Source organism: Schistocerca nitens, chromosome 5, assembly GCF_023898315.1.
Source record: "Schistocerca nitens isolate TAMUIC-IGC-003100 chromosome 5, iqSchNite1.1, whole genome shotgun sequence".
NCBI lineage: Eukaryota > Metazoa > Arthropoda > Insecta > Orthoptera > Acrididae > Schistocerca > Schistocerca nitens.
Genome location: NC_064618.1, coordinates 554,436,429 through 554,451,916, shown reverse-complemented (window position 1 = coordinate 554,451,916; position 15,488 = coordinate 554,436,429). Strand labels below are relative to the sequence as shown.

At 43.7% G+C, this 15,488-nt stretch overlaps 1 protein-coding gene across 4 annotated transcripts in view; it reads left to right on the top strand.

Moving 5' to 3' along the window:
* LOC126260836 (collagen alpha-1(III) chain-like) overlaps nt 1-8,511 on the top strand; it is a 224,543-nt gene extending 216,032 nt beyond the window's left edge. For all 4 annotated transcript variants that reach the window (XM_049958236.1, XM_049958235.1, XM_049958234.1 and 1 more), the window contains one exon: nt 6,025-8,511. In XM_049958236.1, coding sequence (XP_049814193.1) covers nt 6,025-6,445 — 421 coding nt within the window. In that variant the 3' untranslated portion in view covers nt 6,446-8,511. The remainder of the gene's footprint in view (nt 1-6,024) is intronic.
* Nucleotides 8,512-15,488: the final 6,977 nt, after the last annotated feature.

Genomic DNA, 15,488 nt, shown 5'->3' with positions numbered 1-15,488 from the left:
TACTGAGAATACCCATTGTATGGGTACACAATTGCAGAACAATCGCTGGAAGCAGTTACTTCTACAAAGATCTAGAAGTCTTCGTAAAGAGCGATCTGAAACAAATTAATCGCGAGTAAGGCAGATGGCAGACTGACATTCAGTGGAAGAATTCTCAGGAAATGTAGTCCATCAGCAAAAAGGGTGTAGCTTACAAAAAAAGTCGTTCGACCGATACTTGAATGTTGCCCATCAGCGTGGCATCGTTAACAGGCAGGCCGGACGGAAGATGCAGAGAAGATCTAAAGAAGAGCAGCGAATTTCGTTTCAAGTTCACTTAGCAAGTACGAAACAGTTACAGAAATGAGCAACAAATTGCAGTGGCAGACACTGCAAGAGAGATGTTCTGCATCACGTTGTTGTTTATTGTTAAGATTCTGAGAGCGTACATTCCTAGAAAAGTCAACAAATATACTGCTTCCCCCTACGACAAATACAATATGGCGTCTTGCTTTCTGCTTGTGGCGGAGGGAACGTTTTTGCTTCCTATTGGTTCTACTTTATGTGACACGTTGCCGAAATATCGCAGAACTCCTTATGTGTTTCACGTGACAAAATGGCTTCTCAACGAAATAAAGCAGGAAGTGAAGTCACAAAACTCGTAGAGCGCCACGTCAAAATTAACTAACTCGTCCAGTGTGCCGACGGCTTTGCCGGCAATCGTTCTTCCCGCTCTTACCGGGTCCTTTTCCTGTCGTTATTTCGTTTGTCACTAATGGGTGAAATTTAGTCAGATTCACGATATTTCAACATTCGCCGTTACAGCGAGTTTTTGGTTAAATACATTCGTGCAAAACCTAGTAGTATACGAATGTTTACCACAGTAATTCTATTTGTACAGTAAAGAATCAGTTTAACTTTGCTTGTTTCTGGTCGAAGCTTGTAAATCATCTTCATGTGGTATGTTGGCTTCGTTTTGTCTACGAGCATGTTAATTCTAGCTCGGTTGCAAAAAATGATGGGTATTTGCGTTCTTGTGCATTGCTAATCACACAAGAAAAACGATCGAAGTGGCGCAGTGGTTAGCACACTGTACTCGCATTCGGGAGGACGACGGTTCAGACTCGCGTCCGGCCATTCTGATTTAGATTTTCAATGATTTCCCTAAATCGCCTCAGGCACATGCCGGGATGGTTCCTTTGAAAGGGCACGGCCGGTTTCCTTCCCCATTCTTCGATCATCCGATGGGACCAATGACCTCGCTGTTTGGTCCTCTGCGCCAAACCAACCAACCAATCACACAAAAAATTGTTTCAGATGTAAGTTGCGTTTTTAAATTTCATTTGATTCTTCTGTTACCATCAGCTAGTTGGTATAAGCACATTCGTTAATAACAACACAAATGAACAAGAAACTCGATACACCCACCCTTAATCCCAACAAACAACAGAATGGGCCATGCGTTTCTCCACGCGGGTACACAAATGCTGCGTTAGACGCAAGTTCAAAGATAATAACGCGATACAATGATTTTCGAACTTACATTTACAAAAGTTTTCGAAGTATATGTTATATTTCAATTTTTATGTCACTTCTTCAATTTTAAATGTGAAATAAGTAACATTATCGATAGTGATTATTGATGTAGTTGACATTTAAAGATAAGACATAAATGAGCAAATGTTTTAGTTAACATTTTAATTAAAAGGTGTTTTTACGTTTTTACGTAGACAAGATAATCTGTTAGGAGGAAGAAAAAAAAACAAAGAATTAGTATATTTCCAGAAAAAATGTCTTCTGTATCGTGAAGTCCTAAACTTAGAATACCACAAGGTCCAATACTTCGAGTGTCGTGTGCTACTAATGTCACCAAACGAGCGGTATTAGCCGGTTCAATATAGCGCGAAGTATTCGTGTCTGGAACAGAAAATCGGAGGAGCGACAATGATACACAGAGTACCCATCGCCACACACCGTAAAGCCATCGACACACGGACCGTCCATCCGAACGTTGAGCGTGCCGAGTTTCTGACGTCATGGCGTGGAATAGCACGTTCGGGAGTCTTTCCGAACGTGCAGAGCAGTATCTGGCATATCAGATATTCTGAGCGTGCGTCTGAGCGTTGACCAATGAGATGGCGCAACGCCACATACGTCACACGCACGCCGTCTCCCTTCAGTACAGAGTTGTGAGGTGCCATATTGGCATTCATTTCAAGCTATATGTATATATACCGTTCCGAGCTCCAGAAAAATGGGAATCACGGCAAAACCCGTTGTTAACTGTGTGATTCGTTCCAATAAAATAACGAGAAACATCATATTCTTGGCAAAAGAATTATTGTAACTTGCATGTAATGAGAGTAGGCTATTTGAAGGCAGCAACACACTGAAGATCCACCCAAAACACATTGTTCCTGGTGCAATTTGTTATAATTAAATTTCAGTTAGTAGCATATCTACGATTAAGGTTTTTAGCAAGTGGTAAGATTGTATGATTTGGAACAAAAGGTGTAGTTTTGGTTTAGCGTAATGAATAACGTTACTGTCCTTGAAAGATTTTTTTTGTTGGGTCAGTGGTTCGCGTCCTGGCACAACCAATTTTTTTTCATAACATTCGCGTTTTTATTAGGTTCTGATACTTTATTATTAGTTTAATATAAGTATAGACTATAATATTTGATGTTATGTAAATACAAATTCACCTTTTTTTGAGGGGTGACTTTGTTCGATTGGCTTGATCTACAGGACGCCTTGCGCTACTTGTGTAAAGCTATTTTGCTCCTTTTTCTTTTACGCTTCGTAATTCATGCGTTGCAAAGATTCTGCTACTGGGTAGGAACAGTAATCAAGTAAGACTGAGCTTGGGGTTTTACTAAAATGTGGGAATGATGAAATAATGTTTATCTTATGCAGAGAAGTATTCCAAATTTGTACCGCACTGTTTGAATGTAACTTTTATAAGCCTGTGTCCTTACTGATTGGACGTGGTACTTTCCTTTTCGTGGAGGATGGAGGGAATGTGCGTTTTAATAGAGCTAACGTGGGAATTTTATGCGCGTCCGTTGAGTAAACAGTGTGGTTTACGAACTAGAAACATTCCTCAACCGCCGCTGGAGTGCGTTGCGATCGCGTATACCACGTTGGGGCCCATGTACCGTATGCACAAGTCGCCTCATTCCTGAAGCCGTCGGCACACGGACCCTGCTGTCGAACGTTAATGTTGAGTGTGCCAAGTTCAACGTGCTGCTAAAGGCTCAGGAACGATGCGACTTGTGCATACGGTACGTGGTCCCCAACGTGGTATACGCGATTGCAACGCACTCCAGCGGCAGTTGAGGGATGTTTCTAGTTCGTAAATCACACTGTTTACTCAACGGGCGCGAGTAAAATTCCCACGTTAGCTCTATTAAAACGCACATTTCCTCCATCCTCCACGAAAAGGAAAGTACCATGTCCAGTCAGTAAGGACACAGGCTTATAAAAGTTACATTCAAACAGTGCCGTACAAATTTGGAATACTTCTCTGCATAAGATAAACATCATTTCATCATTCCCACATTTTAGTAAAACCTCAAAGTCAGTCTTGATTGATCACTGTTCCTACCCAGTAGCAGTATGTGAATTACGAAGCCAAAAAGAAAAAGAAGCAAAATATCTTTATACAAGTAGCGCAAGCCGTCCTGTAGATTAAGCCAATCGAACAAAGTCACCCCTCAAAAAAAGGTGAACTTATATTTACATAACATCAAATATTGTAGTATATACAGGGTTATTACAAATGATTGAAGCGATTTCACAGCTCTACAATAACTTTATTATTTGAGATATTTTCACAATGCTTTGCACACACATACAAAAACTCAAAAAGTTTTTTTAGGCATTCACAAATGTTCGACATGTGCCCCTTTAGTGATTCGGCAGACATCAAGCCGATAATCGAGTTCCTCCCACACTCGGCGCAGCATGTCCCCATCAATGAGTTCGAAAGCATCGTTGATGCGAGCTCGCAGTTCTGGCACGTTTCTTGGTAGAGGAGGTTTAATCACTGAATCTTTCACATAACCCCACAGAAAGAAATCGCAAGGGGTTAAGTCGGGAGAGCGTGGAGTCCATGACATGAATTGCTGATCATGATCTCCACCACGACCGATCCATCGGTTTTCCAATCTCCTGTTTAAGAAATGCCGAACATCATGATGGAAGTGCGGTGGAGCACCATCCTGTTGAAAGATGAAGTCGGCGCTGTCGGTCTCCAGTTGTGGCATGAGCCAATTTTCCAGCATGTCCAGATACACGTGTCCTGTAACGTTCTTTTCGCAGAAGAAAAAGGGGCCGTAAACTTTAAACCGTGAGATTGCACAAAACACGTTAACTTTTGGCGAATTGCGAATTTGCTGCACGAATGCGTGAGGATTCTCTACCTCCCAGATTGGCACATTGTGTCTGTTCACTTCACCATTAAGAAAAAATGTTGCTTCATCACTGAAAACAAGTTTCGCACTGAACGCATCCTCTTCCATGAGCTGTTGCAACCGCGCCGAAAATTCAAAGCATTTGACTTTGTCATCAGGTGTCAGGGCTTGTAGCAATTGTAAACGGCAAGGCTTCTGCTTTAGCCTTTTCCGTAAGATTTTCCAAACAGTCGGCTGTGGTACGTTTAGCTCCCTGCTTGCTTTATTCGTCGACTTCCGCGGGCTACACGTGAAACTTGCCCGCACGCGTTCAACCGTTTCTTCGCTCACTGCACACCGACCCGTTGATTTCCCCTTACAGAGGCATCCAGAAGCTTTAAACTGCGCATACCATCGCCGATTGGAGTTAGCAGTTGGTGGATCTTTGTTGAACTTCGTCCTGAAGTGTCGTTGCACTGTTATGACTGACTGATGTGAGTGCATTTCAAGCACGACATACGCTTTCTCGGCTCCTGTCGCCATTTTGTCTCACTGCGCTCTCGAGCGCTCTGGCCGCAGAAACCTGAAGTGCGGCTTCAGCCGAACAAAACTTTATGAGTTTTTCTGCGTATCTGTAGTGTGTCGTGACCATATGTCAATGAATGGAGCTACAGTGAATTTATGAAATCGCTTCAATCATTTGTAATAGCCCTGTACTTATATTAAACTAATGATAAAGTACCAGAACCTAATAAAAACGTGAATGTTAGGAAAAATATTTGGAAGAGTCAAGACGCGAACCACCGCCCCAATCAACATTTCAATACAGCACAGTGACGCTGCTCATCACTTTTTTTTTTTTTTTTTTTTTTTTTTTTTTGTAATCTCATTTTGTTCAGTTTCGTTCGTTGTATCTGCTCGAGGCGGACGTCGCAAGACACCCGTGTCAGTTCGTCGTTGATCCATTAACTCAGTTTTTTTATTACGGAGGGCAGCTAACCCTCTGACCGAACATGCTGAGTTGCCATGCCGGCTTACTCTAAACCAACAACAAACCCCTTGCTCCTAATCATAGTATGTTATCCCTTGCTGAAAACCTTGACCGTAGATATGTTACTAATTGAAATTTAGTTATAACAAATTGTACCAAGAGCAATGCGTTTTGGGAGGATCTTCAGTGTGTTGCTCTTAATACGCAAGTTACTATAATTCTTTTGCCACGAATATGATGTTTCTCATTATTTTATTGGAACGAATCACATAGTTAACAACGCGTTTTCCGGTGATTCTCAATTTACTGGTACTCAGAAACGGCATATATACATATCGGCTTGAAATGAATGCCAATATGGCGCCTCACAACTCTGTACTGAAGGGACGCGGCGTGCGTGTGACGTAGGTGGCGTTGTGCCATCTCACTGGTCAACGCTCAGACGCACGCTCAGGATATCTGACATGCCAGATATTGCTCTGCACTTTCGGGAAGACTCCCGACCGTACTATTGCACGCTATGATGTCAGAAACTCGGCACGCTCAACGTTCGGATGCCCGGTCCGTGTGCCGACGGCTTTAAGGTGGCTTGCAGGGTACAGCTATAGATGTAGATGCAGGAGTTCGCGACCACCCTGTAAGCGGTGCACCTGCCAACAGGTACGTGATCCCGGCGGGCTTCAGAGGCCGCGTCACTTCCGGGTCCGGCGCGACGTCGCAGGCGGGCGACTCGACGCGCGCCTCCGCCTCCGGGGGCGGTCGGTCGCAGACGCAGACGGTGCGGGTGCTGAGGCCCCGCGTGCGCTCCGGTGACGCCGTGCCGGACAGCTTCGTGACCGTCACCAACAGCGTGGCGGGACAGCTGGCGCCGGCCGGCGGCGGGGGCGGCGCCGCCTCCAGGGGGCGCGCGGGGCAGCCCGCGGCCTCCGGCGGCAAGTACACCCACACCTACTACTCCAAGTCCTCCACGTGCGGCTACTTCACCTTCTCCTGCAACGTCGTCTACGGCTCCAACGGCCGCACCAAGATCTGCAAGCCCAACCCGCCCACCAACCCAGACGGCACGCCGTGCTGCTGCTAGACACCTGCTCTGCCGTCCACTAAACGCAGCTCAAGAGATTCCACTTTTGTACTGTTCCCTGTCTCTTATTTTATACTAGTTCTGACAATACTCAAACAGTGCTTACAAATCTATTACGTAACTGCATTAGCTGAATTGTAGCACCAGTCGGAGAAGCATCGGAAAAAACATATAAAAATAATGCGGACGCTTTCATCTTAACTGATACTTTGGAAACAAGTATATGATCTCATTTTTGCTATCTGGGACGTGTAACAGAATATTCAGTACGAATTCTCCGTTACGTTCGATAGTGTCCACACTAAACAATTCACTAAGCACATGGTTCAGGAAACGATAACTACCTTTCTCGGTACGGAATAAATTTATTTTTTCAGCTTGTTTACGTTATCTGACAACCTTTCAACTAGTTCATCAATACTCTGGCAACTCTTAGACATTCAGTTACGAATTGAACTTCTCATTAATCGTTATACGACGTTACTTTTGACGCTTGTAGTCACCTTTCGTGATTCTGTTTTTTTTTTACATTTTTCTTCTTAGACTTAAGATGTCACATTTATGACGCAGGCTTCGTCGAACACAGTTGTTATCATTTTCTTATGCACAATAGCTTTCTAGGGTACTCTCTCTACATTTTACCTACATGCATCCACGGTTATCATTGTTTCTGTCTTACACGTCATCTTCATACAATGATCTCAGCAGATCGCATTTTTCGTTGCAGTAGTGCGCCCCATTCATTTACATTCGCTTGTCATCATCTTTATCACCAGCGCATTGAAAAGTGTCGTAGAGATCGATTTTTCTGCGCATAATTCTTACACTTCTTTTTATTTTTGCCTGATTCTCTGAACGTTTCTTAACTAGTGCTACGTTCCAGAATGTGCAGCACATTCAGATGGACCGTAAGCTACTAGTTTCTTCGTTTGTCTAATTGCAGTGTCTCCTTTTTCTGATTCACATCGTTACATGCCAACTGAATCCCATTATTTAGGTGCTCCATTATTTTATGTTCGTTTTTCATCCTGTACACATGCGGTCATTAAAAGTTTCTATAACAAAGCTTCTTGCATTTGAATATTTAACTGATCTCCATTTTGATTAACTCGCGATATTTGCTTTTCGAAACATTCTATCACCATATTAACGTTACAAGTTCCTGCACGGCATTCTTCTTAAAAAGTGAAAAATCAGTCTCCGGCAAATGCCATCTCCTTCCACGTCTCTTTTGTTTCATCATGCAACAGCGCAGAGCATATCTACAGAAAGTAGCATATGCTTTTTTTCTAATTTTATATTTAACACTCAGAAATGGGAATACAGAGTGGCACATATCCCTGCCCAATGTCTCGTGCGTGTGCGAGCTCATTACGGAGCAGCACTAAATGTCTGCTACATAATTTTACTCTGATCGTGGAACAGTCATCTGCATAATTTACTAATCCGTTAAAGAGTCATACGGTAGCACGCTAATTTGATAGCAATACGCAGCCGACCATCTCATAAAATATGTGCTGTCATCTGTGATTCTGCTTCGAATTTTTCGAAGAAATCATGTTACTAGTTTGTGTTATTATCATACTGACTAGCGTCCTCTGTGTCCATCACACAATGAAAGCTAGAGGAAAAACAACGAACATTTTTTATAAAAGTTTAGTTGACATAGAATAGAAATGTAGTTAATGTACATTTTTATATTAAACTACTTTACTGTTTGTTTACTATGAACTCAGTACTGCCACATAATTCAGTGCAGTGAGTTTTGTACCAGTCTCCCACTGACTAACCTACACTTGCGCCACTTTGCGTTATTTATAGTAGAGGATTTTAAGTGTCCTGTGATTTATAATACTGCCAAATGCATATAGCATAAAGCAGTGAAATACACTTGTGACATCGATTAGACGTTAAAATGTCAAACAGTCCACAGTTTTGTAATGAATAAGCAGTATTTTGTCTAATGTTGTGAATTATAACTAAACAAAAACTATATGATGTTACCAATAAATCTCATGGATTGCTTCAGGATTTGAGGTAAAGAAATAAACTGTACATTAACATTACCATTGTTCTGTATTTATTTCTCAGCTGTTGGCAGTTTCATTAGTACAGAGAATCCAAATAGATCGGCTGTCTCTACCTTCTTTTATGTTGTGACTGTAGCTGTACATATTTGTAAAAGCAAGAAAGACATGGAAACAATAGCACTTCTCTGGATTGATTGAAGGTAAGGTTATTGATTGTACCATTTAATAACGTCGAACACTTACAATAGAATTTTTGCCTGCAAATTTTCAGTAACTTAGTTACAAGTCGCTATCAAGTTAAGCCTATAGGGAGGGAACATAACTGTTCCTGCGCAGTAATGGACTATTAGATGCACGATGTGGCACGAAAATACTAGGTCAGTGTAGTTAATTTCCAGCAACCATGAACGCCAGCTAGACAAAAAACTATTTGTACAGCGAATCTTATACCGGATGTATCTACCAAGAGTTGTCAGGGGCATTTTCTCTGGTCTTTCGAGAGGTACTTGCAATTCCATTTTCGCAGTGTGTAGCTAGAGACAGGCCAAACAAACACTGCTCCTCATATCTCTCACGCAAAGCCCAGTGTCGGCGACAAGCATCTGTTTGTTAGTCTAATGCGATATTCGTTTTGTCGGTATGTATGAAGAGGAATATTAAAACGCTAAGAGTAATCAGTACCCCAGCAGCGAATCAGCGAGTCGTGTGCCGCTGTGGTCCGCATTGACTTCTACCGCAATGCAGCAGCACTTCTCAGTAATTACTGGAGTAATTACTGTTAACCTTCTGGTTTACTGTCCCCGTTAACACATATCGCTAAACCAAATGTTGCACTAGACTAATTTGAGACGACTGTATCGAATTGAGACACAAAATTCCGCTCTAAAAATCATTTCGTTTGTAACGGCAAACAAACCGACGCTTTTCGTTGAGAACGGGCGTCGCATGAAACATAACGCGAGCGGTATCTGCTTGGTCCGACTCCATTTCTGCATTGCAAAAACGAACTTGCAAATATCTGCCCAAACAGAGAAAATGCGTCCGATGACTGTATCGAGAGACACACTGTGACCGTGTGTTTTACACGCAGTCTAAACAGAGCACAATAGCAAAAGTCTCCAGAATCATTTTGTGATACGAGTGTTTCGTGCTAATAGAAAGGTAATTTTTGTGTATGGGAGAACTGATGCACGTACGGTAGCCGACATGTGAAGTGAATGCAAGCTGACACTCGGCGTGTTGGCCGATGGCAGCGAACGTGAATGCATTTTTCATACAGCCATCCCGTTGAGCGTCACTGGTTGTGACTTCACAGGTCGGATACCACACGTACGTCAATTCTTCCATACACAAAAAGTACATTCGTATTAGCACAAAACACTCGTATTATAAAATGGTTCTGGAAGCTTTTGCTATTGTGCTCTGTTTCAAGTTCGTCGCGTTGTTTCTAGATAGCTTTCCTCTGATTCTGTAGGCCAATGAGTTGCTCCCTCAAGGACAGCTGTCGGCATGTGATACCCAAAGATGAAAAGAAAAAACGAAAGGAAGGAAAATTACGATCGAATTCTTTAAAAGGAACCATCCCAGCATATAATCATATAAAGCAGGCTGGCAAGATCGGCACTTGTGTTTTTGGTGATTTTTGTTTCACAGGCGTTAGGCCATGGTCCAAGGCATATTTATCTGCCTAATGTTTCGTCTTCCAATGCCTCTGATAACGTCTCCAGGATTGGAAGACGCAACGTTGGGCAGATAAATATGCATTGGACCATGGCCTAATGCCCTTAAAACAAAAATTATCAGACACGTCCCAGTGTTTGCCTTAAGCGATTTAGGGAGATCAGGGAACACCGAAATCTGGATGACCACACCAGGTTTTGAAACGCTGTCCTCCCAGATACGAGTCCGGTGCTAATCTACTCTACTGATTATTATGGGAATTACTTGTACACTCCCGCAAAAATGCAACGGCCTCGAGGACAATGTGATTTTATTGGTAAGAGAGGTGAGAGGTAGTTAATCACTGTAGAAGTATATGGTAACAAATTCCGACCAAGCGAAACAAACGTCACAATAAAGGATGCCCAAACAGTAGCATCAGTACACTGTGTACTCCCCTCTGGTTGCAAGACAGGTGCATATTCTCGCATGCAAACGATCATAAAGAGCCGAATGGCATCTTGCGATAGATTGCCCCAAGAATCTTGCGCCTCTTGTTGCATTTCAGCAATGGTTCGTGCTGAACCCGGAGAATGAGTAAGTTCCCGCATCATCGTGCCCCATTCGACTCTAATTTGCGAGATATCTAGTGATCTTGTTGGCCAGGGAAGTTGTTGTACACCCCGAAGAACACGATGCGTCGCAGCAGTTCTATGTGTACATGCATTATCCTGCTGAAAATACACATAATCTTCATGTCGAAGAAATAATTGCAGCACCAGGATAACAGCTTATGCTGTGTGGCGGCCACTGGCTACTTTACCCTGCAGTAACACCAAATGTGAGCGCGAGTTGTAACGGATGGCTCCCCACAACATGAAGCGTGGGATGGGACATACGTGTCAAGGGCGAATGCAACCCGGAATAGGCTTTTCACCAGGTCTACACCATACTCGTGTATGTCCATCATCCGTATCAGACAGAACCTACTCTCATCACTGAAGACAACAGACCACTAGTCCACTTTCCGGTCAATTCTTTCGACACCAGAATAACAATGCTTGGAGGTGTCATGGTGACATTAGCAACCTGGCCAGAGGCACACGCGACCTTGATCCTGGTGCAAGCAGGTGCTTGCTAACGGTCCCTGATTATACAGCACTCACAACACGTGCCCGGATTTCGTCCCTGGATGATGTTCGGTAGGTGACCGCTGCTCGCACACGCATCGATCATGACGCCCAGAAGTGGTCTACAGGTGCGGTGGAAGTTCCACAGACCTTTGTTGAAAGCAGCACCACACCATCGATACATCGTGTCCAACACGTGCATCAGTCTATCGATACGTCCATCCAGCTTCCCGCAGACACGCAACGTGACACCCTTTCGATGACTGCAGCTAGTCAACAGGAGTACGTAGTCATTGGTGGGGCATGATTGTACCATAAAATCAGTGTTGCATACACTGTTCGCCTCTAAACTCAGAACAGTTACTGCCTACAGAGTCAAAACGCTGGGTGTACAGATAGACCTCCTGAGTGTCATATGATCGCTAATGACCGTGTCAAAATGAAACACTAACACTACAATCCCTCAGTATGCATATTTATACCCAGGTGCCACTGGACCCAGTCCTTGAATGTTGCATTTTTTCCAGCAGTATTTATTAATCAGTTTGCGCTGATTTACACACACCAAAAAAAGTTTTGCATCACCTCGGTTCCGAGAGTTCCGGAACCTGTAAAGAAAATTGGAACAGATATCAACATAAAAATCACTTCCTCCCTTTTTATTGCTCATGAAAACCACGAATTGCATGTTGCACCACCATACAGCGAGACCTTCAGAGGTGGTGGTTCAGATTGCTGTACACACTGGTACCTCTAATACCCAGCAGCACGCCCTCTTGCATTGATGCATGCCTGTATTCGTCATGGCATACTATCCACAAGTTCATCAAGGCACTGTTGGTCCAGATTGTCCCACTCCTCAACGGCGATTCAGCGTAGATCCCTCAGAGTGGTTGGTGGGTCACGACGTGCATAAACAGCCCTTTTCAATCTATTCCAGGCATGTTCGATAGGGATCATGCCTGGAGAACATATTGGCCGCTCTAGGCGGCGATGTCGTTACCCTGAAGGATGTCATTCACAAGATATGCACGATAGGGGCTCGAATTGTCGTCCATGAAGACGAGTGCCTCGCCAATATGCTGCCGTTATGGTTGCATTATCGGTCGGAGGATGGCATTCACGTATCGTACAGCCGTTACGTCGCCTTCCATGATCACCAGCGGCGTACGTCGGCCCCACATAATGCCACCCCAAAACAGCAGGCATATGCGACACTCATCGGTGAAGAGAACGTGATGACAATCCTGAGCGTCCATTCGGCATGTTGTTGGGTCCATCTGTACCGCGCTGCATGGTGTCGTGGTTGCAAAGGTGAACCTCGCCACGGACGTTGCGCATCATGCAGCCTATTGTGCACAGTTTGAGTCGTAATACAACGTCCTGTGGCTGCACGAAAAGCATTCTTCAATATGGTGGCGTTGCTGTCAGGGAACCTCCGAGGCACAATCCGTAGGTAGCGGTCATCCACTGTAGTAGTAAGCCTTGGGCGCCCTGAGTGAGGCATGTCATCGACAGTTCCTGTCTCTCTGTATCTCTTCCATCTCTGAACAGCATCGCTTTGGTTCACTCCGAGACGCTTGGACACTTCCCTAGTTGAGAGCCCTTCCTGGCACAAAGTAACAATGCGGACGCTATAGAACCGCGGTATTGACCGTCTAGGCATGGTAGAACTACAGACAACACGAGGCGTGTACCTCCTTCCCGATGAAATGACTGGAACTGATCAGCTGTCGAACCCCCTACGTCTAATAGGCGCTGCTCATGCATGGTTGTTTACATCTTTGGCCGGGTTTAGTGACATCTCTGAACAGTCAAAGGGACTGTGTCTGTGATACAATATCCACAGTCAACGTCTATCTTCAGGAGTTCTGGGAACTGGGGTGATTGGTTCAAATGGCTCTGAGCACTATGGGACTTAACTTCTGAGGTCATCAGTCCCCTAGAACTTAGAACCACTTAAACCTAACTAACCTAAGGACATTACACAACCATGCCCGAGGCAGGATTCGTACCTGCGGCCGTAGCGGTCGCGCGGTTCCAGACTGTAGCGCCTAGAACCGCTCGGCCACCATGGCCGGCGGAACTGGCGTGATGAAAAACTTTTTTTTTGTGTGTGTATTAGAGAAAACAAAAACTGTCACCCTGTGAATGTACGTCTTTTCCTGGATTGAATGTTCTCTTTAGGAGGCCGAGCCGCTATCGCATTAAAAAGTGTAGGACCTCAACAAGTAACTTAAAGGTATCCAGTGTTAAACATAACGGTAGGTTATAACTTCAAGAATTCTTTGCCATTTTCGATACTCGATGTTTTCAGACTACTCTGTTCTCCGAAAGAAATTTGGAAACTTATGTAGATAAAAATATAAATACATTTATTAAAAGGTTTCTTTTTTGTAGCGGTGGTGATGGTGGCAGCGGTGAGATTCATGACCCACCCCCTCCGACTCTCCCCTTAGATCCACAGCTGCCACTAGATCGTGCTTACTCGGCCTTAGTATCGCCCTGATTTATTTGTTTCACTGGGTGTAGCATGTTGTTAACAGCATATGTTACCCTTCAGCTGGTGCACAACAGGGAACGGTTGTCTCAACAATTATCTTCTTTTCTCCTTTCCTCTGCAGCTGGATGCGTAAATTAACAATCGTCTCAAGAATAGCAGTTTGTTGTGCAGCAAGCCTTATTATTTGATCAAGTTATAAGTCTGGTAAGCATTTTCGTAAATTTAAATGTAGTATTTTCTTGTTAAAGTCAACGAGATACAACACTCCAGAATTACAAGAGAGCACATTTCTTAGCCTATGCTACGATTCACGTGGCCACTAGATCAAGTTGAAGAGAACCTGTTTGACGTGTAGCATTAAGGTGTGATATAAGTACCACTTGACTGTAAATCACCCAGGCGCCGACTCATCTATAAGTGAACCCTAGAGAGACGCAGCAAGGTAAGTAACTCCGAAAAACAATTTGAATATCAGTCGTTTCATAAACTAGCAATTTTACTGTATCTTTAATACGCTGCAACAGTAACATTCTAGGCTTACAAGGGGAGGCCACGAGGTTCGGATCAAGGATTTACTTCAAACCTTGTCCACTTTTAGTAGTCTATTGGGACAACACAGTTTGCAAGTAGTAAGGCACATTACTTAGGCGATTTCGAGAAAATCGCAAGTTTTACACGTCAATGATGCGGTGATGCGTTACGACCTTGAGCACGAGCTGGTGGCGGTCAAGTGGTTAGCTTCCAACTCTTAATCGGTGCATCGCAGGATCGAGTTCCACTCATCTTCTTCTTAGTTTACATTTTTTTCAAGATCAGTCATATTATGTCATACATATTACATTTGGAAGGTAATATGGAAAAAAGACACGCGAATTTGCGTGAACTTTTATTTTCAATGTTATTTAGTTGTTGCTAATCTTCATTATTACAACAAATATTATAGCTATCGACAAGCAGACGAACAAACACATAAAGATTTTCTGAAAATGTATGTCTGTTGTGATTTCCAAAATCTCTTCTGTTGTGTACTACTTTGTACACAACAGTATGGAGAGGTCGGCTACAGAATGATGCAACAACTGTCTTCGTTGGGAAGCTGGACAGAAGCAGAAATGATGAGCGAGACATAAATACAGTAAACAGAAGATTTACTTAACTTGTAGCGTTCTCCAAGCGTTGTGAAGAAACTTCTCAAAAGAACAAACAGCGGCAGAGTCCAGCTATTACAAGAAACAAACTAATAAGCATCGTGCAGTGTGAGGTTAGTGCTACTAAAGCAGGAGCGAACTGCCCAAGGCTGACTAAGACTGAAGACTATCCGAGGACTGTGACTGAGACTGGCCGTGTAGCCTAAACGCAGTGACAGAGGGCACTCGTAGTCAAGCCACTGAAGGTGTGGCTCAGTGGGCGCGCATCACTGGATCCGCCATGTCCCTGCACGACCGCTACCGCTGTCTGTCGGAAACGTGCGTTTCCGTTGCCTGCTGTGAGATGCTGGTGATGGTGCTATCGATCTATGATACCTCACCTTATAACTGCAATAGGATAAGGACCGAGTACTTCTTTCCACTTGGTTGCTTGGTTCTACAGGCAGACATTTCAAGGACGAGGGACAGGCTTGGAAAGCCCAAGTCAAACATCGATAAATAAAGGTATAAATAACTTTATTCAATAATACAGTGAGTTATAGTATGTCAGAATATGAGGGTAATGTACGAACA